The sequence below is a fragment of the Lepisma saccharinum genome, chromosome 3 (assembly GCF_977018435.1).
Source record: "Lepisma saccharinum chromosome 3, izLepSacc3.1, whole genome shotgun sequence".
In the NCBI taxonomy this organism is placed as follows: domain Eukaryota; kingdom Metazoa; phylum Arthropoda; class Insecta; order Zygentoma; family Lepismatidae; genus Lepisma; species Lepisma saccharinum.
In genome coordinates, this window is record NC_139231.1 from 123,318,490 (window position 1) to 123,344,228 (window position 25,739).

The 25,739-nt window shown below is 37.6% G+C and overlaps 1 protein-coding gene across 1 annotated transcript in view; it reads right to left on the minus strand.

Moving 5' to 3' along the window:
- Nucleotides 1-25,739, minus strand: part of LOC145985663 (uncharacterized) — a 64,114-nt gene that overhangs the window by 23,156 nt on the left and 15,219 nt on the right. The window contains exons 2-10 of the mRNA XM_083119733.1: nucleotides 25,617-25,728; nucleotides 21,330-21,456; nucleotides 20,539-20,682; nucleotides 18,821-19,714; nucleotides 14,859-15,050; nucleotides 13,585-13,729; nucleotides 9,070-9,238; nucleotides 5,959-6,078; nucleotides 546-695 (exon numbers count right to left, since the gene is read on the minus strand). Coding sequence (XP_082975859.1) covers nucleotides 546-695; nucleotides 5,959-6,078; nucleotides 9,070-9,238; nucleotides 13,585-13,729; nucleotides 14,859-15,050; nucleotides 18,821-19,714; nucleotides 20,539-20,682; nucleotides 21,330-21,456; nucleotides 25,617-25,712 — 2,037 coding nt within the window. The 5' untranslated portion in view covers nucleotides 25,713-25,728. The remainder of the gene's footprint in view (nucleotides 1-545; nucleotides 696-5,958; nucleotides 6,079-9,069; nucleotides 9,239-13,584; nucleotides 13,730-14,858; nucleotides 15,051-18,820; nucleotides 19,715-20,538; nucleotides 20,683-21,329; nucleotides 21,457-25,616; nucleotides 25,729-25,739) is intronic.

A 25,739-nucleotide genomic window follows, 5' to 3' on the forward strand; every position in this document is an offset into this window, starting at 1 on the left:
CCGACGTGGCAACAGCACGGACTTCTGGCACCAGCCTAATTTCATGGTCCTGCGTTTACGGACCAAATAGGTTACTAGCTTTCTGGAACCACAATGCATGCTGATTGTTTTTAAAATATTCGACTTCGGTCTGTATACATTCATTTTGCAAAGGATTCATCCACCATTGTTAACGTTTCTTCATACCAACTCGCTACCAAAGTTCCGAGTTCCAATCCCGGTCGTGTTGTTTTCTCATCATCAGTTTTGTCTAAACTTATCCTCACAGCCACGATTAGCCTCAAGAGGAAGAAAGGTGACGTAACATAAGAAAAATACCAATAACCCGTGGCGCAACAACTCGTAGGGCATACCTACCAATTGCTGGCCTCACTCCCATCTGCCGAAGTAGGAGATCATCCAACTAGTTGCGGGGTGACGTGTGGTCAGCACGACGAACCCCAGTCCTTGTTGTAGGTTTCCATGACGGGGTTGCGCTACCCGTTCGTATCCTCCAATAAGAAAAACAGAAATACATATTTCTATATACAATTGTGGGTACTTACGAACATGACACTCATTCCCAGCGCCACCATCCAACCCCATCCTCCCTCAGGGGGTTCCAGAGGCTCCTCTGATTGGTTTCTGTGTGGGAGACGAGGAGGAGGAGTTCGGGTAACAATAATCGGCTTTTTCCTTTCTTTCATTTTGTCTATCTGAAACAAAAAGGAGAGAAAATAAATAAAATACGGCATAGTAACATTGAACCATAGAGGCTATAAGAAACCACTTTCTTTATACATTTTTACAGTATTGAACAGTACAATAAGAAATGTACCATTTTTTGGGGGGTTAACGTCCCTTTCAAGCTTAACAAGAGTTTCACTAACCACTGTGTGCGTGTGCTGTATATGCATAAGGCAAGAGAACCTTTCAGTTTAAACATTGCTGACTTTTCATGCTGTATTTGAGTTTTTTGTTTTAATTCAACTTTATGCACATATAGGCTAATCAAGACTGGACTTACAGTTTAAAATTGGATCCGAATCACTGTGCAATGGGCCTCCACCAGGAATCGAACCCAGAATACCTTGATTACACGACGTTACCACTTCATGTGTTAGTATTATTATTATTTCGAAGGCAATTTGACTCCAAACCAACCTATCAGTATTCAAAACAGCGCCCACATGTAGATTATATACACCGCAAATAAAAAAACATATCTATAGATGCACGTGTGGTCAGTATATAGGCAAAATTGCATTTTAAGTTAATATTTTCACTTTTTCGAACCAATTCAACCTATTTTCTGATTCTGTTTCCAAACATCAGCGTAAAAAAGAGTTATATCTACTGTGCAGGAAGAAAAGAACTTCAAATTATCAAACTGAAGACTAAGCTAAAATATCTTTTCAGTATTTTATCATACAGCACTTGAAGATTATTTGTACATTTCATTTAGTATTTATAATATTAATGGACATAACCTCTTAAGAATTTTATGTTACATGAAATAATTGAAAATTGTATTAGAAACTTTGGGACTTGCATTACAAAAATTTGCTCTCATGATAACCATGGTTAATTTTTACTACTTGTCTTACTATTTCTTTCAACGACATCTGTTTTTTAAATTTTAAACATATCAGTTGCCCTCCCAATGATAATGAAACACAGAATATATAAGTCCCTACCGAGAATCACTGTAAAGACCGTTTGTATTATGCCAAAAATATGTGTACCTCTTGTGCTCAAAGTGGAAATTGTTAGGAGAGAGGGGCGGGGGAGGGGGAAATATTTGTTCCAGCCTTGGGTCTGGATGGGGTGATGCTCCTTTGTTTAACATAGATACAACAAGAGAGCTAGGATGAATGCTTTTCGCAAATTCTCCTAGCTGGGGGGACACCCTCCTCATCTCCCTGCACATCAAGCACTGTGTATCTCGGAATCCATATTTCCTTTCTTTCGCCCTCCATGTTTATGTTGCACTATGTTGTCTCCTTTTGACAGTGTTGCCAACTTCACTGTTTTCTTTTTTATGCTATCGCAGCAAAGTTCTATGACATTTCAATCACTACAAATAAGAAGCCAATAAGTCGGATCTATTACACGTAATAAAAACTATAATGTGAGTAATACAGTAAACTTTCTCACACAAGCAATGCTAGGTATGGTAACACGAGGAAAAAGCACTATTTCAGCAGTACATATTCATTGACGCTTCCCCACCCAGGGGTGTAGCCAAGGTTTTTGTCTGGAGGGGCTCAACAACCTTCGACTTAGAATAAAACGAATGTGTTTCACAATTGTTAGGGAGAAATACAGGGTGTCCCACGAACGGCGCAACTGGGAATTAAGAGTGGAGTTACTTTGTAACCGAAACCTGTACATACATACGTCATACACCAAATGTTAGCCCTGTCCAAGTATATATTTTTAAACATAGAAACAACAAACGGGGTGCAGTGTTGTTCATGCAGTGTTGCCAAATGTAAGTGAAAGTGTAAATTAATTTTTCCACAAAGCATGGAAAATTGCATGCCAAACATTCGTACGGAAATTTGGACGTCAATTTCCACCTTGGGTAGGTGGACTATTTCGCCATCTATAGTTCAGAGAAGAAAACCGATCGTTTTCGCGTATAGCCAATCCTGAAATGCCTCGTAAAGGCGTACCGGTCCAAATGGGTGTTTTAAAACAATTATGAGGTACAGTGGCAACACTGTTGATGTTTGAAGGCAACAAAAGGTGTGTTTAGTGATGGTCTATGACATGGAAATACTGGAAACAGGAAAAAAAGAAAATGAAAATTATGGTGAAAAAAGTGTTACTTACGTACTCCTGGCAACCATGCAATGCGCGTAACAGGCAGTGTAGCTTTACAAAAGATGTTGAAAATGACAACCATTTTCCCTGAGGCATTCATCAACACGTTTTATCATGTTGGAAGCAACTTTATGCAAAGTTGATTGGTTTATATTGTTAATGGCTGTGCAAATGTTTATTTTTAGATCATCAAGTGTTCTTGGGTTATTAATGTAAACTATTTGTTTCAAATAACCCCACAGAAAAAAATCCGGAGACGTCAGATCCGGGGAGCGACTGTGCCATAAGTTTTTGCTTATAATGTGATCGCCAAAAAACTCTGCCAACATGTCTAAAGTTTCATTAGACGTGTGACATGTTGCGGAGTCTTGTTGAAACCAACAATCACGTTCCAACAGAGAAATAAACTGTGTGATAAGGTCACGATAAACTATTCCGTCAACTGTTGTGTTGAAAAAGAATGGACCGATTATTTTTCTCCGCGAAATCGCGCACCAAACACCGATCTTTGTGGATGAAGTGATTGTTCATGTAACAAATGGGGATTCTTACTTGACCAGTGTCGAGAATTTTGACTGTTGACATATCCATTTAAGTGGAACCATGCTTCATCCGTGAAAAAAACCTTATCCAAAATATTCACACCATTGTCTCTAATAAAATTTCTAAACCACTGGCAGTATCTTACACGTGCACCTTTGTCTGCTTCCTTCAGTTCTTGAACAGCCTGTACCTTATATGCACGTAGGTGCAATTGTTTTAACGCTCGGTGAGTTGTTGTTTTTGATACACCTGACTGTGCAGCAAGTTTACGAACAGATTTCCTGGGAGATTGTGATATTCTCTGCTCCACATCCTGCAGCACACCTTGTGTCAAAACTGGTGGTTGTCTGTGGTAGGGTTTGTCATTAACTGATCCTGTTTCACGAAATCTGGAAACAAGTCGATATATCGTCGAATTTTCTGGAACACTGTTATTCGGATATTTCTCGCGAAACACAGTTTTTACACTAGCGTACGACTTTGAACAAAAAATAATGTTCCACAATGAACACCCTCTCTTCCAAAGAGTACTTCATTTCACAGAACAATTCTAATCTTCCCCTACGAACAATGCAAAATGCACGGCTCAAACAGTTCTGAGTACACAACTAACTGATTATTTTGTTCTCGTTCGGTGGGCGCTCTTATCGCATTGAATGGTTGCCAGGAGTAGGTAAGTAACACTTTTTTCACCATAATTTTCATTTTCTTTTTTTTTTTCCTGTTTCCAGTATTTCCATGTCATAGACCATCCCTAAACACACCTTTTGTTGCCTTCAAGCATCAACAGTGTTGTCACTGTACCTCATAATTTTTTAAGACACCCATTTGGACCGGTACGCCTTTACGAGGCATTTCAGGATTGGCTATACGCGAAAACGATCGGTTTTCTTCTCTGAACTATAGATGGCGAAATAGTCCACCTACCCAAGGTGGAAATTGACGTCCAAATTTCCGTACGAATGTTTGACATGCAATTTTCCATGCTTTGTGGAAAAATAAATTTGCACTTTCACTTACATTTGGCAACACTGCATGAACAACACTGCACCCCGTTTGTTGTTTCTATGTTTAAAAATATATACTTGGACAGGGCTAACATTTGGTGTATGACGTATGTATGTACAGGTTTCGGTTACAAAGTAACTCCACTCTTAATTCCCAGTTGCGCCGTTCGTGGGACACCCTGTAGTACTGTAATAAACCAGGGCTCGGAAGTTGAGGAAAAATCCTTTTCTTTCCTAGTGTCCGAAGACGAGGCCCAACATAATATATGTTCATTTTGGGTCATTGTAGGTCAGTAAAAGGTGGGTTTTATTTGTCCTTTTTTTGCCTTTTTCGGCGTTTTTTGGCTTATTGGTCCTTTTTTAGCCTTTTTTAGGTCTTAACGGCTTTTTTTTGCAACTTCACCTTCTTCTGTAACCCTATTTCTGTAACCCTAGTGTGGTTAGGCCAAATATGATTCTTCAAATATGATTTTTCAAATTATGTTAATCTACAAAATATATAATGTCTGAAAGAAGATGTATTTCATTCATATAGTTTTTTCGCACTGTGTTCCATACAACCAGAATTTTGTATTTTCTTTATTCATTAAATATGTAATTAAAACTGAAATTATTAATTAATTTGGATTACATTGATACGTCCTTTCTTCCGTTTTTAGGTACTTTTTTTATATTTTTAGGTCTTTTTATAGATCTTCAACTGCCGAGCACTAGTAATAATAACAATTTACAATGTATACGTTGTGATCAATCTTTCCGTTTTCTTGAAGACACATTAATTATGTTACTTGATTGCACCCGTGATTTTTGGCCCTTTCCGAACTGAAATTTCAGCCTAAAAATGAAAGGACAATTTTGAATACCAAATACTCTGGGTTATTTAAAGTTTTTATGTGCATATTATCAATGCGTTGTACATTATTTCTACACAATTTCGGGAAGGAGGCAGCCCTATACGATTTCGACACTAGCGCCACTAAATGCAAAGAAGTGACACAAGGATGGGTAGTCGACACCTATTGAATGGAATAATTACAAAACTAAAGAAACTGCTACATCCTCATTCAGCATGAAGTAAGCTGTATGAGATTGTCATGTTCGGCCAAATGCCAAGGTCGCCAAATTGAGCCAGAAGAACTTCCTGGAACCGCGATGAAGCAAACAATGGGTGAAGCAAGCAGGGCCGTCTGTAGAAAGAAATTCCATTGAGAAGAGCAGGTGAAAAATCAAGTAATGGGAAGCTAGCCTTAATTCAAAATATAATAAGGTCTTCAAACTGCTTTCGTCTACCAGCATAGTCGCGTTTTAGGGTAACAGGGTACCTTGTCCGTTTCTGGTAAATGATAGTCCAATGAGCACGTAAAAAACTTATTTTGAATAATCATCATTATATGCACCAGGCCTGACTGCAGAGCGAACAGCGGTACTCTAACGTTGTAAGAAGGGCGGAAGGCAAGGATAAGAGCTTCGTACCTTTGCAGCGAAGCGGCCAGAATACCGTCACCTTATTCTACTACACAATGTATTTGCACACAAAGCACAAGCGCAACTATAACAATGAAGCTGTTATTTAGAAGCAATTAAATTCTGGTGCGTGTACTTGCTGGTTGGCTTCTTGCACGAAGAAATGCATCCTGGGATAACGTCTTTCAGTTTCAGGCGAACAGTTTACGTTCCAAAATTTGATATCAGCATGCAATCGGTTGGTACATTTGCTCACCTGTAGGAAGAATCAAGAAAAAATACAGGAATCTCTCATGTAAGAAATTAATTCTTATTGTTGTAGTCAATTTGAGATTGTATGGATGCTGCGTATGACTGTTTTAGGTCCACTATATCGTCAGACAGGCTAATCGGGACTGGGCCTAGAGTTTAAAGTGGAATCGTAGCAACTGTTCAATGTGCCGTGAAGAATTTTTCCATATTTTCTTGTATTCTTCCGTATTTCCATCAGCACACTATACTGTTAATTATTTTATAATTTTTAATTACTATGTCCAATGGCGGCGATTAGGGGGTCGAGGGGGGCAGTTCCCCTCACACTTTTCGCCACTTTTGCTCACGCACTATCCTAAACCTTATCTACAAAGGGGAATATACTGTCTTTGCCCCCCGCCCAGAATTTTGGCACCTTGCCCCCTCCCGGTTTTGGAACCCAATCGCCGCCACTGACTGTATCATGTGAACTACACATAGGCTAAAAGAACCCAACGCATTTTCAATGCAACATCTGAATTGTACAATTTCATTTCGACATTTAGGCGTCCTGATTTGGTTAATAAGACCTTGTTTGAATCATGTAATAACAAAGTGAATATCTTCACAGCCAGCCACAAAAGAAATTGGTGCCACCAGTAGATACAGCAGGAGAAACACTGCAGGTGATTATGTAGGTACTTACCAGAGATTTATTAGCTTTCAATCAAGCAGTTTTCAGGACCACAATGAAGAAATTGTGATCGTTAAAAGAACCCCTTACAAATATGCCAGGATTTAAAAATTGGCAGCCCGTAGGGTGTTGAGAGATTGCCTCAACGTAACCCTCCTTTAAAGAAAACAACATTAAGCCACAAGCCATTATGATCAAGACCATCTCCTCCCAACACAAATAACGAAAACTACCGAAAGCTTATAGATGAGATTCGAGTCCTCGCCACTTACTTTATAATTTATGGGCAGAGATGGCAGCACTGATGTGCTAAGTAGAGTCAGTGTTATTATACTCCTTTTTGTCCCGGTTTTACCTTTCAAAAAAGTCAGTTACTTGACAAGACAGTAAAATAGGTGGGTTTCATGTGACGACAGGATTCGCACCGCCGCCATGTTTGCGGCGAAGTTGTTTGTCGACTGCAAGGAAATACTCTCCGCGTAGCGTTCGTTACACCTGCGCCAACTGTACGTTTGTTGTTAGTACTGTGTAAAACGTCGGTAACATTGCATGACATTAATGACAATGTAGTGCCATTTGGAAATAGCAGTAATTTTTCATATGTTCAAACTCTGCGCAGTCGACAGAAAAAGATATGGCGAAAAAGCGAAGTTCTACGGTGTAGATCCATATGAACTGGGCAATGACGAAATCAAAAGGGGCCTAAACATTTGGCCAACTGCAGTTCACGTTGTGCTTATTTATTTGACCCAGCTACCTGGAGTCAATTTCTTTTCGTACTTTTTAATGGTTAGGATTCGGCTTGAAACATTTACAACCAGTAAAAAAAATATTAACTCTAAACTCCAAGGCTCCGCCATTATCGTCTCTGTTTACTTTTAAGGTTTGTTGAAGCGCTGTAATTTAAAATGTTTCGTTGCACGAAAACAGTTATTTCACTCCTAGGCACGCCTCCTGAGTGGAAGTCACGATAAATATGAATAATTTAGAGTTATAACTTAGAAACAGTTTGATCATAAGTAAAAATCATACTTGTTCGGAAGTTCATATTTCTTTTGTCAGAGGCCTCCCCGATGGCGCAGTGGTAGCGTCGTCGCCTTGTAATCAAGGGGTCCCGGGTTCGATATCTGGTGGAGGCACAAGTGGTTCGGATCTCACTTTAAACTGTAGGTCCAGTCTCGATTAGCCTTACTGTGCATAACGTGGACTTAAAACGTTAAATCAATAAATCTTTTGCCAGAGACAAGAGTATCTCCCTCATCCAGTGTTCCCTGTTTTACAGGCTACAATAATTTACTAAACCAAATAGACATTTTGGTAAATCGAGCACGTTTTAGTGGGCTGTCGTGTAAAAATTACAGCATGTAATTTTACTTTCTTCTTATTTTCTCTTGTTAGTTCATTCCAGTGCAAAATGGATAATTCCATGTTTGGAATGGACAACAAGAATGAAAAATCAACGTTAACTTGTTTGTACGTAAAGTACGAAATATTTTAGAAAATTAATTTCAGTTATTTTCAATGAAGGCCACTTACACTTTCTTTCAGTTCCTTGTACTCTTCGTTGATATTAACCTATGTATATAAATAAGTGATGCTAAAGATGCCAACAAACTATAAGAAATTTCCATTATCACTAAATTGTCTCCCTATATCTGGGTCAATTGTGGTATCTGGGCTTGTTAAACACCATCCTATGATGTTATTTATCTGTAAATAGTGCCGTGACCAAGGAGGGTTGGCTGTTGGTGGGTCCTAATCATCAATGGCCTTGCTTTCGCAGCGGACCTCCAAGGTGGAGTGGCTACGACGTCAGGGGTCTCGAGTTCGAATCCCATCCTGGGCAAGGATGTTCTTTGTGTGTGTGTGCGTTTATCAATTTCATGATATCATCACTCATCCTCATCTTCGCGATTAGCCAAAAGTGGTAGAAAAGGGAAGTAAAATACACCTTTCAATCAGTCAACCAAGCAAATAATATACATATTTACACCAAAGATCACTACTTACCCGCATGAACGCATCCGCCTAAGAATATCTGTGAGCAAGATGTCAAACACTGACCATGCAAAATTAATTGTCAAACGTGTCTCTCACAGTTTTGCAATTGAAAAGGAACTCCTCGTGACACCATTTGGTTAACAACTGAATTCATTAAAAATAATTTTAAATCTTGCAACGTTCCGAGTGCTTACATCCTCTCGAAAACAATGTTGCCAAGGTAAAAAATGATAAATTAACGCGTTTTAGCTTACATGTTCTCACTGCAATATGTCCTCGTCCAGGAGCACGGGATTCACACACACGTAACCACGGTCACACCCGGTGAAGACGCGTGTCGTATCCCCGGTACAACATCTCTCGCCTAGGCGGAACAGGAATCGTGTCCTTCCGTCTCTCACCTTGAAGGACCTCTTGCACGTACGTGATGCGCGAAATTGCAAACGGAGAACTTACGCAACCGAGGATCTTCCAGGCATCCCCATTGAAACTGGGAGTTCAGTTCCGCAGGTCATCATAGGTGCAATGTTGCCAAATAGGATTATTAAGAAAGAGCCATACCGCAGCTAAAATGGGTTTGATTCAGTTAAGTTTTGTTTTATGTTTTAAGTCCACTCAAAGGCTAATTGGAACTGGACTTACAGTTTAATGTGAGATCTGAAGTACCATTTGCCTCCATCGGGTATCGAACCCGGGTCACCTTGAATACAAGACGACGGCGACCTATATTTTTGTTATACGTTATTGCAACACAATTATAAATGATGCAGAAAGTATTTTGTACTTGTATTTTGTAATTTAGCGTCGTTTTCTTTCACTTTTGGTCAATCGCGACGAGGGTGATGATGAGATGAAAGGGCAATCTCAAAGACCTGGCGTTGAAGCGTGCTGTGCCAACCACTCCGCCACAGAGGTCGACACAGACAATTTTGTAAGCATGAGTGTGCCTCCCCGATGGCGCGGAGATAGTGTTGCCGCCTTGCAATAAAGAGGTCACAGGTTTTATACCCGGTGGAGGCACATAGTGGTTCGGATCCCACTTTAAGCGGTAGGTCCAATACCGATTAGCCTTACTGTGCATGAAGTGAACTTAAAACCAGGGTGGATAATAATCATGATCTTTATTTTAAAAAAACATTTTTGATTATTTTTTTATTTAAATCGATGTTTTTTTATGTTTTTTTTAAAAAAAAACACGCTTAAAAATGCTTGATATGTGTTATTTTATAAAATGACTTATTCTGGTAAATGATCCTGTAAAATAAAACAGTTTGATTAAAGCAAATAAAAAAAATATGTGTAAATATACATTTTTCTGTTTCTGATACTGTATATATGAACCTATGGAGATTTTTGTTCAGTGTGTTAATGAAAGTATAATAATTTTAGTAACTTTTCGTCCAGCGAAAATAAAACATTGTGGGTGTACTATGTATTTGTAACTTAAATTTTTTTTGTAGTATTTCTAGCTGAATTTTGGAGATTTTTTTAATGATAGTTTGCAAAATATCAGCTGCCATGTTTATTAACAGTTTAACGATAATAACACTATTTTCGGTTTAACATGATTAGTATTTGGGATATTATTCTACATAAAATGTTTGCTATTTTTGTCTATAAATTTTATTGAATTTTAAATCAACAGAAATGTAAATGAGTTTGCAGTTTCATATGATCATTTCATCAGTACATATATTTTGTTTACTTTCTTAGAGCCTGATAAACACCATTAAATGATTTTTGAGTTTAATGTACTTTCACCAAAATTGATTTTGGTATCTACAAAATCATTATGTACATTGTTCTATAAAATATTTAAATCTTAATTAAAATCAATCCCCCTTGCTTAAAGCATCAACTCAATCAATCAATCAAAGCATAAGTGTAACTTAATTACAAAAAGAAATACTACCACTATAACTACTGAAGTTATTGTTACTATTACTACCAGCACCACTAATGCTATTACTGCTGCTAGTAATAATAATAATAATCTTAAACACTGTGTATACCACTGAACAAATATATAAATGAAAATGCTCTTTTCAGTCTTATAAAAATCTTACCCCGCATGGTAAGCCAGTACCTCTAGATTGCAGATTCCGAAATAGCGGGAATCCAATCCGAAATCCATTCGCTAAGCATCGTGAGTTGAAAGTGGACAGAGTGAGAGTGCAAAAGAGCCAAAACTGGTTCCTCAAGAGCCTAGTTGGCAACATTGCATAACCAAGTCCTTTTATTAGCTGAGACTGCATGTTTTTTACTCATTGTTCACTGACAATTACTATTGAAAGAAACAAAGCGTTTTTTGTCTTCCCGAAATGAACGTGGGATATCTCTCTTCAGGTGCCTGACAAACTAATGGTTGTAGGTGGGGAAGCAATGCTCGTCTCATTGTTACAAGACAAAACACCATCGCCTTCCAGTGTGAGGAACAACTTAATTGAGGATGCCACAAGCAGGAGAGGAATCACAAGTATACTCGCTGACCAGGCATAGGTGTCAGAAAGGTGAAAGGGTGGCAACCACTACACAAAATAAACTTTTTCCTTTGGAGGATGGCTTCAGGTGGAAATTCGCATTACTAAATAACTTACTCTTGCTGACCTTTACAAAATAATCCAGGATCTAGAAGTAGTTACGAAGTTTGAAAAAATATATTGAAACTGAATGTGGACTTGGTAAATGTCTGGATATTGTACATCAGTGATGATAAATTGAAAACATTTCTGGAGTGATCCTGGACCACTGAGCCCATGCCTGGATACGCCAGAGCCAGTCTGGGTGTCATTTCTGAACACGAAGCTTAAGAGCTCTTACGAACAAAATAAATGCACTGTTGTTAGAATGCCTATGGTAAAATCATGAGCCATGTCTCTTAAGAGGGCAAAGAATAAGTGTTACATTGTGCCTTCGACGTGTATAGTTTAAAATCAAAACTGCGAAGTCCCACAGTACATGGTCGTGTCATGTATGTTTCTGGGTAGGTGCTCCTCCCATATGACACATACAGGGTGACCTGTAATTAGATGTATTCCCTGAAAGGGGTTAAAGTAGAGGCAATTTGCAATAAATTTGACCATGTGATACCCCGTCCCACCCGTTACTTACATGTGATTGTTATTTGGGACAAACTTTTTTCAACGAACCACTTATTTGTTAGCTATCAGAAAACGCTGAAATATGTGCCATACAATGAGCTGTTTTTTCTCAATTCGCATTTTTATGTGGAAAATTGTCATTTTTTAAAAAAAAAATAGAAATTCGATTATCTCGAAAACTACTAACTTTCGGACGGGATATCATATGGTCAAATTTATTGAAAATTGTCTCTACTTTAACCCCTTTCAGGGAATACATCTAATTACAGGTCACCCTGTATATTGCAGGGTCGTACTTACATATGTAATTAAATGGGACACTGTCACACTATCGAAATATGAAACAAAATTTATGTGCTGAACACACATAATTTATACATGTCAATATATATATATATATATATATATATATATATATATATATATATATATATATATATTGTGTGTGTGTAAAAGGACTACGGTGACAATGCTGTATCCAATGTTGTTTACAAACCTGTAACTTACCGATTCTTCAAGTTGTATTCCAAAATCTGAACCTTTGAAACTTTTCTTAATGAAAAGTATGTACAACACTGAAAATTAAACAAACAAATGAAGTACAATACTGAAGCTTACATGTGAAATTATCAGAAGTTTTTACAATTGATGGTCTCACTCCTCTTGCTTTACCTTATACTAATTCGATTTGTCTTGCAATTGGCTGAATAAGCAACAACAGGTAGTATAAATATATATTTATGCAACGTATTATTACATTTTCATGTTATTATAAACCTCGACATGTCCATTATCGATACTTCATTTATGATTATTACAATCCATGTAAGTAAAGACATTACTTCTATATTATGAATAACATTTTTGGCCTTTGATGTAAAGCAATAATACTGGCAGTGCATTCATTGGACACGATACAGAGAAATTGGAAACATCTTTTGCAGTCATTGTACAGTGGGATCCATGAGTATTACCGTGCAAATTGTCCATGCCTATTTTCATTAATTTTTCTCTTACATCCTGTGTTTTTATGCGATAGATTTTTATGTATGCTGGTGCAGAAGTTTTCAACAGCTTTTGCACGAACATGGTGATGGACAATTTGCACGGCAATACTCATGATCCCCACTGTACTGAAAATCTATTAAGAAAATCAACGCTTGAAGTGGAAATTGTTACCTGGGTGATGTTTGGTCGAGCCTTGTTGCTTGCATTGAATGATACTCCTGTAATTTAACACTGTTACAACGAGACAGTTTGGGGTGGGATGGTTTGCGAAAATTTTGATAACTGGGGGATACCATTCCGCCATTCCGTCACTTACGTAAATATCACCATGTACTCGATATTGTGGAAAGTGAGATCACTTAATCTTCACTTGCTCAATGAGCACAACCTTGTGGGAGATTTCGTGAATTGGAGGAGAAAGGTTTTTGACAGAAATGAAAGGAGGGGATACATTATGGAGGCCAGGACTCGATGTTCGGCTGCAGCGACAGAGAAGAGATGAAAAGAGGGGAACAAACCAATGATTCATTGTACGTAGTACATCTCTTTGTCAGTACAGTCCCCCATCTGGCTTCTAGTCTATTCGATATTATTGTTCCTCAAATACGCCTCAAGGCCTGTTTTTATTGACGCACACATCCCACAATAAAATTGCAAAAAACATTCACACATGTGTTGCACTTTCACACTTATCATATTTACACATCCACTAAAAACTATCAACTACATTACATTGTCAACTTTCTTAAGCTTCGCTTTTCTTCTTCTTACTATAATTTCTTCCACGGTCCACGCAAACACACACAGTAACAGGAGTCCAGATTCTGCATGAATGCACAGAGGATAACTTTGTGTTTTGTCACGTATCACTCCTGAAAAGTAAGATCATCAGATTAACAGCTTTTGTTTTTTGAAAACATCTACTAAATGTGAGTGCGCATGTTCAAAAATATTAAAATATATCTGTCAAGACTTACATTTTAAAGAAAAGGAAATAGGAGATGCAATTATTGCAATATTACGCATGCATTCTAAATGGAAATATCCTCCATGTAATATTTTTAGGGCTTCAATTCTGTATTGTTCCTCTTCGGATAATTGTTTTGAATGTAGCTATACTATTTTACACTTTTTTTCCGCAGTTTTACAGATTTTCTTCACTTTCTTCTATGTTCTATGATTTTTATTTCATTTGATATTTTTGTTTTGTCTAAAATTTGATTAAAATAACGCGAGGTTTTAGCGTCTATGCAAATGGACTTAGAGCAAAAAATCAAATATCGCGAAGTTAACTCACAACGTTATGTTAATTTCTTACACATCTGTCGTTAACAATGTGTAACTATTTGCATCAAAAGGCTAACCTTTGGGTATTATCGTTTCTTCTCATTATTTTTTTTATGTACTGTAATTGTTTGAACCATCCTTTCCCCCTGCATTGCATATGTTCTATCCATCCTCATAATCATGCATATATATTATGAGCTGTATATCTTATTATACTTGAATATTTTACGGAAATATTAGGAATAATTATTTGTTGTTATTAAATTACTTCCTGCAAGCATGTTTTAAATACGTAGTTGGAGGTAAGATAGTTATATTAAAATATTTCATTCATCTGCTGTGTTTTGTTTGTATTATATAACATATTGTTCTATAGCTACGGTTTTGCAAGCAGAAAAAGTTGGGCATTGTGATTGAGTGTGTCGTAGATTCAACAACAATGATTCAACAACAATGAATTAATACATTTACTTTGTGTAAATTATACTATGATTTAATGAAAACGTGTTTTGATTGAGAGTAAAATGAGACGTGAGACTTAATATAAGCTACGTAAAGTAAGAGTTATCAGAAAATATTCAACCTATTATCATATCATTGTGCAATACATGTCAATAGCAAAACAAAATCCAGTTATATTTTATTGTAATGGTGGTTGTGAGTGGCAATGTACTTGACTGTTGACATATAAGATAAAACTCCATAATATTTTACCTATGAGTGGTCCTAACGCTATGATGAAAATTCCTTTGGCAACCATGTGAAGTCCAAAAGCTGCCGGCAGCTTCTCCATAGAGCAGTGCTCCGATATAGTTAAAGCAAAATTGATGAGCGTGGCTCCTCGGATAAGTCCACAGAATACTGACATCACTAACATGTTTACTAGAGTAGTTTGGACGGCAAGTACTGAAAGAGAAATAAAAAGTATGTCACAAAAAAAAAAAGATTTGAAAGGCTTGTAATAATGAATCCACACATTGGAAATGTAGTGAACAAGATTAAAAAGCTTGGAGTCGAGTTGTGGTCAAAGTTACGAGATTATTTTAGATGTAATTTTAAACATTTTGTGAACAACATTTTTATGAAGGGATTTCGTAAATAAAACTTATAACCAAAGCCCATAATTGGAATTGGATTTGAGCCCGACCAGTAGAAGACCCATATATTATAACAATCATATATATATATTTTATATACTTTATCATGGCCCAAGCAACATTATTAATATGAGATAAAATACTTTAAAAAATTGTTCCGAAACTTAAGGACATGTCTTGAAAAGATGAAATTGAATATAGATCGATCACACAAGATTATTATGCAATTAAATGAATTTTGATATAATAAGCCTAAAATCAACAATAAATAAATAATTTCAAGGAAGAGGAAGCAATTTCCTTCACGTAAAATATAAAGTTCATAAACTTTTTATGCCAATGTGTCACGAAGAAGGTAGATTAAATGTTTACAATTATATATTCACTTATAGCTCGAAATTGGAGGATTCCTAATGCGGAAAATCAATATTTCTACACCATCTAAACAGAGCCATCTATTATGGAAATAAAGGAACTACATATTTTATTGTGATATTAAGGCAGTTAATATATTGGTGTTTTCTGGGGGGGGGGAACTAGGCGTGATAGGTAAAAGTGGATTTCATTTTTAGGACCAGCATGCCGAAATGTTTTAGAGACAACAGTCATCTGCTAGACAACCATATACACATTCAAATCAAATTTAGATAAAGAAAGCTTTTAAGGAACACAAGTCATAATTCTCTGCATGTTAGTAACAATCGTTCTTTATTCGCATGCAGTGTTAAGTTAAGTTGATTTTATTCACTTCCTAGTGCTTCTACTTATACCTATTCCAACACTACGTTTCGAGAGAGAACCCCTTCTGTTGTCTTCAGGGGATTTTTTTTTCTGGTGGTGGAAATCGAACCTACGACAGACCTGTGATTCTACTACAAATCTTGTGCACTAACCAACCACTCCACACAGACATACATAGAGAGAGAGAGAGAGAGGGGGGGGGGGGAAGGAAATTTCACGAAGGCTGGAAACTTTTCTTAAGAACGCTTTGCTCGTTGGTGCATCATTCTTGGGCTACGATCCCTCGAAAAATGACAATTTTGATCCTGCAGGTAGGCAACAACGTTGCACAGATTCAGCAAGAGATGAAAACCAGAATAAATTAGTGCTTCAAAGAAATTTCGGAGGGAGCGAAAGTCCAATTGCTCTCCTAGAATATACCCTGAAATTTTTGCCATATCAAACATACAGGAAATGTCTCAAAAATAAGTATAAAATAATTATAACCAGTCTCGATAGGCTGACCACGCGTGACCCGAAGAAAACCTCTTTGGAGGCTTCGGCCATCGTAGGCTGTTGTGCCACTTAATAATAATGACGATGAAGTTTGCTTTACGGCGAATTTTTATGTGGAATACGAAAGTTACCCTTATCTGCTCCCCTACCTCCACCCCAATATAGCAACCGCATATGCAATGACCTCGTATTTTTGTTATTTCACGTCACTTTCTCTACCAATTTGACTAATCACAACGATGATAATTGATGATTAGATTAAATTGATTGAAAACTCCCATGTCCAGGCCGGGACTCTAACCGCGGACCTTCGATGGCGTCTCCGTTTTTCCTATCTTCGACTGCGACCCTGATGCAACCAACATCGAGACTAACACACAGAGTGTTTTTTCAAAGAACGATGACGTAAGAGCTTCCATAACTTCTGTCTTTCTGTCAACTCTATCAAAATGGAAAGTTTCTGTTTATTTCCTTGTGTTTTGCACATAAGAGCACATACACTTCCTATTGTTCGAGAACGAAGTGAAAGTCACACACAATGCATAATGCAAAGAGACTTTTCTTGTAACAACTAACAAGTCTGCCAAGGTCAACTGGTTGGAAGAAACGAGCCAACATTAAACATGCATTAACAATTAAAACATCCCTCCCAGTTTAAAATTGCACAACTGATGACACTTGCTTGGGAACACGTGTGCGTATCTCTCTCTCTCTCTCTCTTTGCACAGCAAATAGACGCTGTGTGTGTCTGCTTGCATGTCGCAGAAATGTCGTTGCTTTGATTGTGAGCATCATAAGCATGTTTGAGTGGTTCTGTTAGTTTTGCATAAATGTTTAACATTTTATAAATATTGCATACATGTTTAACATAAGCATCAATTTGTGTTCTTAACAAATACTTGTGTTCTTATTGTATATTTATTTTTAATTTTTCACCATGTTTATTATACAGAGCATTTCCTGACATTCGCTACGAGACTCGGCGGCAAGCGGCCCGGCATCAGAGCTTGTCTTTCCCGGTGAACGGGTCCGCGACAATCGCTTATATTGAACCTCGTAACAAAGTTTAGAGTAACAGGATCAGTTCTGAATAAAAGTGGAAAGAAAAATGGGGAAATAAAGTATACAAAGACAATCCGCACACCATCCGTGAGTTAAAAGAGAGTATTGTACGAGAAATCGTGAGAATTACAGTAGACGAACTTGCACGTGTAAATACCAATTTCCTTCGGAGATGCCAAGAATGTGTTTCTACAGAGGGACATCATTTTCAACACCTTCTGTAGTCAAGGTTAGTACACAATATGAAAACTGTAATTTTAATAGCCGACTCTACCGACTGTCGCTCACCCGTTCACCGGGAAAGACAAGCGCTGATGCCGGGCAGCTTGCCACCGAGTCTCGTAGCGAATGTCAGGGAATGCTCTGTATTATTAAGAAGCAGAGTTCACATGCCGTGAAGGCGTATGGCGTATGGATCATTCATAATCTCGGCTATTTGTGGAAGTGATGTGCACCACGCTCCAGCCGCCTTTAACCCGCCCGGGCTACCAATTAATTAGAGGCTGTGTGAACACCAGAGTCTCTTCATGCAGGAACATTTGATGGGAAAATTCTCCACCTGAAATCACCCACCCCGGGAATCGAAACTGGGTTTCCAGCGTGGCAGTCAGACACCTTACCGACTGTACCCATTTTATTATAATACCCCTTGTATTATTACAAGGCTCTGGCGTCTGGATTAGTAGCTAGTATAATCCTATGTTGGGTTTCGATTATGCCCTGCCATGTTTCCTTGCGACTGTCCTTTCATTAATTTCATCTTATCGCAATTCTTTCCCATTTGTGATTAGCCAAAAGTGGCAGAAAAGCGAAGCAAAATCAAACAAAATAAGAATCACATCGTCGCGATTAGCCTACATGTGCAGAATGTGACCTACAATGAGAAAAAAACGAAATTGGAGCAATGTTTATTTCATATATGGATCTATGCCACAGGCAATATTGAGAAGAACGAGAAGCAGCTCTGGGTGAGGAGCAGAATCTTGACCCTGAACCGTTCATTCTGGAGGAACCGAGAATAGCCAACGGCAGTTATACAGGGTGTCCCAGTTAAAATTAGCCCGGCTCCGATCAACAGTTACATGCCAAGGATCATGAAAAGAAATGAAGTGTGTGTACTGATGACCTTGAGTACCTACCACTGTTCACGTTACAATGGACTATTCCATTTTACTGATGCAATGTAGCCGTCATTTGCCTCATAGACAAATGTGTTTGAGCCTGCCTACTTTTAACCGAGACACCCAGTATAATAGGGTTATAGAGAGGTTAAATACTTACTACTTCTTGAGATAGCCAGGAATACCAGCCCAATAAGGAAGATGGTCCTCTTTCGGCACTTTAGACGATCCGTTACGTTGGGCACTGTCACTCGGGCTGTCATGTCCAAAGCGGCCATCACCGTCATGCACAACGCTGTGTCGTTTTTGTCAAACCCAGCGTCAGCGAGGAAGAACGGAACTATGAGTAGGAAATTGATCTCCGAGGCGTAGGCCACGGACAGTCCAAAGACAATGTTCACATACGTGGGATCCTTGAACAGATCAAGGTCCATGAAATGGGCGAAGCGGCTGAGGTAGTGGCCCTTTTTGTGGGCCTTCGCGGCTTGCCCCTCGTGCATAACCTGATCGCAGGCCCCTCCTACGGCGTTGTCGTACAAGTGGAAGCTACTACCAAGGGACGACACCGAAGACTGTCTTCTCCGGAGGGGTCTGTTTGTGTCTTTCAACCCACCGAGCAAACTCTTAGTAAGTTTAGGGGTTCCCAAATCGTTTTCCACTTCACACGAACACTTCTCCTTTTCGCACCGGTCACCAGATAGCGCACCGTTCTCTGCTTTCGCGTCTATCAGTTTTTCACACTCGCACTCACTCGTTTTGGGAGATATGCTTGTCTCTTTCTTTTCATCTTCTTTTGCTTCAACTGGCAGCATGTGCCATTTGACCGGCTGAAGAAGCGATGAACCCACAATGGCATTGAACGTGAAGGCTCCGATAATAAGTACAGCTCCTTTGAAGTTATAGTTTTCAAGAAGGATCTTTACCATTTGTGGGGCCAGCATGAAGCCTACTGCTGTACCCACCATCGACAGCCCCACGGCTTGTCCTCGACGCAGCAGGAAGTAGTTGTTGAGGGCAACGAATGTGGAAGAGGTTGCTAAACCTATCCCTAAACCTGAAAAATAAGAATTTATCTTAAGTATTTTCCAAGTTCATAAGAATAAGGGTTAACAGTCCATCTCAAATTGTATCTTATATTCTACTATCGCCTTAATATTATTGGATATTTAAGTCATAGCTTAAACAAATGTGAAATCGAGGTTAAAGGATTCAGTACGGTACAGGTTTGAAAGTGAATACAATTGAACAATATCTCTTATTACATGTGTAAATAGGAATTGTATATTTCCTGGCGTAATATGTGTAGTCTTGACAATTCATTGTGAACTCCCGGGTTCGAATTCCGGCTTGGGCATGGGTGTTTGTGAGTGTCCCTTCATCAATTTCATTACATCATCTGTCATCCTCATCTTCACAATAGCAAAAGTTGCAGAAAGCGAAGTAAAATAAACAAAATCAAACAATTGATTGTGACGAGAGGGTTCTGCGTCCAATCATGTAGAAGATAAACTTGTTTTAGAGCTCTCAATTGGAGGCATTGATTCTTAAGATTAAAAATTTTCACTTGAATTTGATTTCTTACAATATCTTACAATCAGGCTTACAGCATATGTAATGAATATGCTTGCAAAGTGGATATGTTATTCAATTAAGTTATTATTTTTATAACATAGAATAATAATATGATGATTCTATTCTATTGTTAAAACCCTCAATGTCTTTCAGCCAATTTCTGTACACTGTTGAAAGAAAACAAAATGCAATATGGTAAAAATGCTTGTGGAAAAGTCAACAATATTACATCACATCGCAGCAGAAATAAAACTACAATTACTTGTGCACACATAGAAAGTAACTAGGACAATATTAACTTGTTACCTCCGAGAATACTGTAGAACATTATGATGAAGACGACGCTGTTGGCAAATGCTGTTATCGTAAGACCAAGACCAGCAAGGAATGATCCGATGATAGCAATCTTGCGAAAGGAAAATTTCTTTATGAGTGGTCCCGTGAACAATCCTAGAATGAGAACAATGATTTAATACGGCCTACTAATTTACACACAAACGTTCAATCAAGAAGTCTTAGAATAATAATAATAATTAATGTAATACTGATAACCTTGAAGCCTTGAAAGTTTTTTTTGATAATAATAATGTTAACTTATAAGTATTTAGTAGCATTTCCTTGATTCTTCTCATCATTTTCATCTAAAATCCTTCACTATTTTCTAAATACTTGTCGAATCTAAACAGAAAGAAGTAGGGGCTTATAATAAATAGAATACTATAAATAGATACTAGAGATACTATGATGAAACAGCCTAATATTCTTCCCAAACGTTGTCATATTATTAAGTCAAAAGTATAGAGGACTTTATTCAGATTCTTGGAAATTTTCCTAAATCTTTAGTTTCTTCTTATTGATTTTATTCGGACAATCCTTCATATTTATTATATCAGAATAAGTAGCGTCAACCTCATGCATGTTGGGGGGGGGGGGTCAAGATTGACATAAACGATGATATATGCATTCATCGATGTCATCTCATACTTATCTTCGCGACAAACGAAAATGGTAGAAAAGTGACGCTAAATAACAAAAATACAAAATACGGAAAACCCTTTTGAAGATTACAACTAGAGTTATTAATAATGCAATTGTACCGGAGAAATTCGTGACTGAATCCATGATGTTGATGATGATAGCAGCTCCTGTTGTTTCAACCCCCATGGTCTTCAGCGTGTCTCCGAACAGAAGGCCAAACGAAGGAATGGTGGACCTGATGCACATCTGTAAAATACAGAAAAGACACTGTAAAATATTTGGTCTTAAAAACGACACAAGCAGTGATCCCAGAAGGTACACACTACGTTTCAGTCTACTTTGAACTTCGGTTGTGTTAATATAACATAGAAGGTTAAAAGTTAACCAATATGTAGTGTATTGGAATGTGTCGCTTTAACATCAGCGTTTTATTTTCAGTGGACGTATTAACGTATTCTGTTTCAGTTTGTTGACAAAATTTCTTTGTTTTAATGCAAGTGTATCAGTAAATTTATTTTAAGCTATTATAAAGAGCTTTATCAAATTATTATAACAATTTAATCATTGTTAACATTTGAACACTGAAAGAACACTGATATTAAAGCGACGGTCCCAGAAGGTCCACATTAATTTTTTTGTCAACATTTAACGTCAGTGGTGTTGAAATAACACAGTTTTAACACCACTGAGGTTAAACGTTGACCAATATGTGGTGTGGCTCTTCTGGTACCAATATCTGTGTCGTTTTAAAACATCAATGTTTTAACAGTGTATAGAACACATTAGTAGTTGTAAAATCATATAGACTGGTGAAGATTTCGTACAGATAACACCATGGCTGCTTCAAACTTTTATGCTTATTTTTATTGTACTGAAATAAAAGTAATGTTAATGCTTTTGATTTTTCATTAGGAAAATATTGTGCTGCAGTATATGCTCGTTCATTTCCAGGGGTTCTTTAATATTCTAATTCTTCATAAGATAATGCAAAAGTTGAGACTTTAGACGAAAATTATGTATCCATCCTTGTTAACACGGACCCGAAGATAAGTACTAGGACATTTTTAAATTTTGTTTTTGGACATGACTAACCTGTCGTAAAATTTGGACGTAACAAAAATTAAATTGCAGAAAATTCCATAATGGTTTCTTCCATTTTATTCATAACTGCATTTATAACGTGAAGTAAGTTTTTAAAAAAATATAGATTTGAAAAAAAAACATGATTATTATGTATTCAAGTACACTCTCAACTGTATCTTTTCAGGTTGACGAGACAATGGCCACTGGATGCATTCACTTGAGTTTTTTCTATTAATCTTGTCCTTTGACCGGAGTCTACCAAACAGTCATGAATTTTACAGGTAAGGGAATTTTTGCTCATATCCTCAAGCTTTAGCATGTTATTGGTCCGTTTTTGTTTACAATGTAACTGAAAAAATACTATTTCCCATTTACTAACGTTTACGGTTGTCGTATTTTTATATTGTTCGAAACAGATTGATATCTTTTTTCGCTATAGAACTTACAAAGGGGAACATTCCATGGCATTACCCTAGTGTTTTACAAAGACGACGATTTGGTGCGACAGTTGCCCGCTTCCCCCACTTTTTGCCACTTTTGCCCCCGCACTATGCTAACACTTGTCAATTAATGGAAAGTAAACTGTTCTGCCTCCCCAGTTTTTGCACTTTACCCCCCCCCCCCTTCCCCCAGTTTTCGAACCCACACCGATACTGGTGTCTTATGTTAGGGTACCAGTATGCAATTTAATTGGACAATGAATGGATGTATATCGAGACGAGGTTAAATGAAGTTTGCAGCGATCATAATTGTGAAGATGAGATTTGAGAAATATCTAGGAATAATAAATGTGCTTGTGACAGAGTGGGTAGGTAGATATGCTGCATTCTTCAGTTTCTATCACAGATGGTTTAGCTATTAATAATCACGTAACATTCACATTTTATCGTACACTTATCAAGCTAACATTTGAAGTGGACTGTTGAAGATGAGAACCACATTACCTACTTGGGATACTTTCCTCCTAGAAGGTGAGAAACGGATTTCGAAGCGAAATCGACGTCAGCAAAGCTTGGGGAATTTGCAAAACGGCATTTCCGTCACACTTTACACTATTGTGCACAGCAAGCACTTCAAAACAACGAAAGTGGCGAATAAGCTATCAGAATTCGGTGGCTAATGGAAATATGGACGAATTCTGGTTTCTCCACTTTTCAAAATATGGCTTGTTTTAGGTCTAGATCTACACAATATGCAGGATGATTAAAAAGTCCGGTATCATAGGACAACACCGTTATTAGTGGAGATAGCGAAAACTAGAAAGAGAGGAAAGTTGTTGGGAAATATGCTTTTCAATCTAATATGCTTGAATTTTCAACCTAGATTGCGCCGTTGAGGCTGTACACTGGTATGACCCTCAATGAGAACGGAAAATGTCTTGTTGCCACGTGATTTGTCCATTTACGTTGTGGCAAAACTATACTGCATTAGGTAGAAAAACTTAATTATCGTCATCAAAACTGCCCCTTAAAGGAAAAGCATTTAATTTCATACTTCACTTATGATATCGTTATCTAGACCTTTTCGATATTTTGCTTTCTAATTTCTCAGTAGATGGCACAACTCTGTTAAAATCATATTTCTGTGATTTGAAAATATCTTTCTTGCTCCCAGAAGAAAACAGTAGGTTAGCATTTCTTTATCATTATTGTCCAATTGTACAGAATTAATAGTTGTGTGTCATCAGCAAGATTCATAAAGTGATAACTACTTAGGATCAAAATGTCATAAGCATTTAGTTAAGTTGGTATCTTTTTCAATAAGAGGATCCGTGAACAGCACATTATGTCACAATATGTCAGCCATGTTTTAACAGTGTGGAGAACACATAAGTAGTTGTAAAATCATATAGACTGGTGAAGATTTCGTACAGATAAAATCATGCATGCTTGAAACTTTTATGCTTATTTTTATTGTACTGAAATAAAAGTAATATTAATCTTGTCCTTTGACCGGAGTCTACCGAACAGTCATGAATTTTACAGGTAAGGAAATTTTTGTTCATATCCTCAAGCTTTAGTATGTTATTGGTCACGTTCTTGTTTACAATGTAACTGAAAAAATACTATTTCCCATTTACTAACGTTTACTGTTGTCGTAATTTTATATTGTTCGAAACAGATTGATATCTTTTTTCACTATAGAACTTACAAAGGGGAACATTCCATGGCATTACCCTAGTGTCTTACAGGGGCGACAATTTGGTGCGACAGTTGCCCCCCTCCCCCACTTTTTTCCACTTTTGCCCCCACACTATGCTAACACTTGTCAATTAAGGGAAAGTAAACTGTTCTGCCTCCCCAGTTTTGGCACTTTACCCCCCAACCCCAGTTTTGGAACCCAATCACCGCCACTGGTGTCTTATGTTAGGGTACCCGTTGACGAGACAATGGCCACTGGATGCATTCACTTCAGTTTTGTTTCTATTAATCTTCTCCTTTTACCGGAGTCTACCACAGGGGTTTATCAGGATTTTTCCCTTGGGGGGGTGTTGGAAACTTTTGGGGATGTTAAGTGCATATTTTGAACCATTATTAAAATATTCGCCCAATTTAATTTGTTCATAGATATTTCCAGAGATTAACCCCCCTTTCCCTTCACGTAACATTTCAATAGAAAAAAGATGTCAAATGCAGGAAAATATGGAAAATAGATTTTTTGTGATAATGTTAACATTTCAGTGTAACGTTTCGAATATTGCTTTCCGATAATGTTCAGTACTTGATTTAATCAATCGTTAGATAAGACACAATATGTGACATTGAAAAACACAAAATTTAAACATATTACCTACTACCAGGAATCATTTCATGCAATTCTTGAGCTAGTTATAAAGAAATTAGAAACATTTGCGCAATATTTTTTAACTGTATTTGTATGGTTATTGTCGTACGTGTAATTCGGAGTTCATCTTGGGGGGTGCCCAATTCATCGATGGGATATCAGTGAATGGGTGCGCGCTTGCTTGTCTGAAGTAGTATTAATAATATGACTCTTTAATAAATGACAATACTGCGAACGAAGCGAGCAAGAACATTTTTAGAACTATTTCCTTGCAAACTGATTATGCATATTAAATTTTTAAACATAGCGACAGAATCCAACGATGTTTACTCTTTACAATCTTGCTTTGCTCGTTCGGCGTCCTCTTTACCTCAGCACATGCCCCCTGCCCCTTCAGTTAGAAAATGTGCATATTTATAATTTTAATAGTTCTATGTAGCGAGTGATTTCCAAATTCTGTTGGAATTTGTCACAGTACTTCAGCAAAATAGTATTTGAATTGTAAATAAATGGACAGGGAAAAGACAGCGAATACTTACGTTCACAATACTCACACCAAGGACTACCAACCAACCCCAACCCCCATCGGGAGGTTTCAAAGGCTTTTGCGGTCTAGAAGAATCCTTGGACTTCATTTTCGAGTATGCTTAGCTGAAAGATAT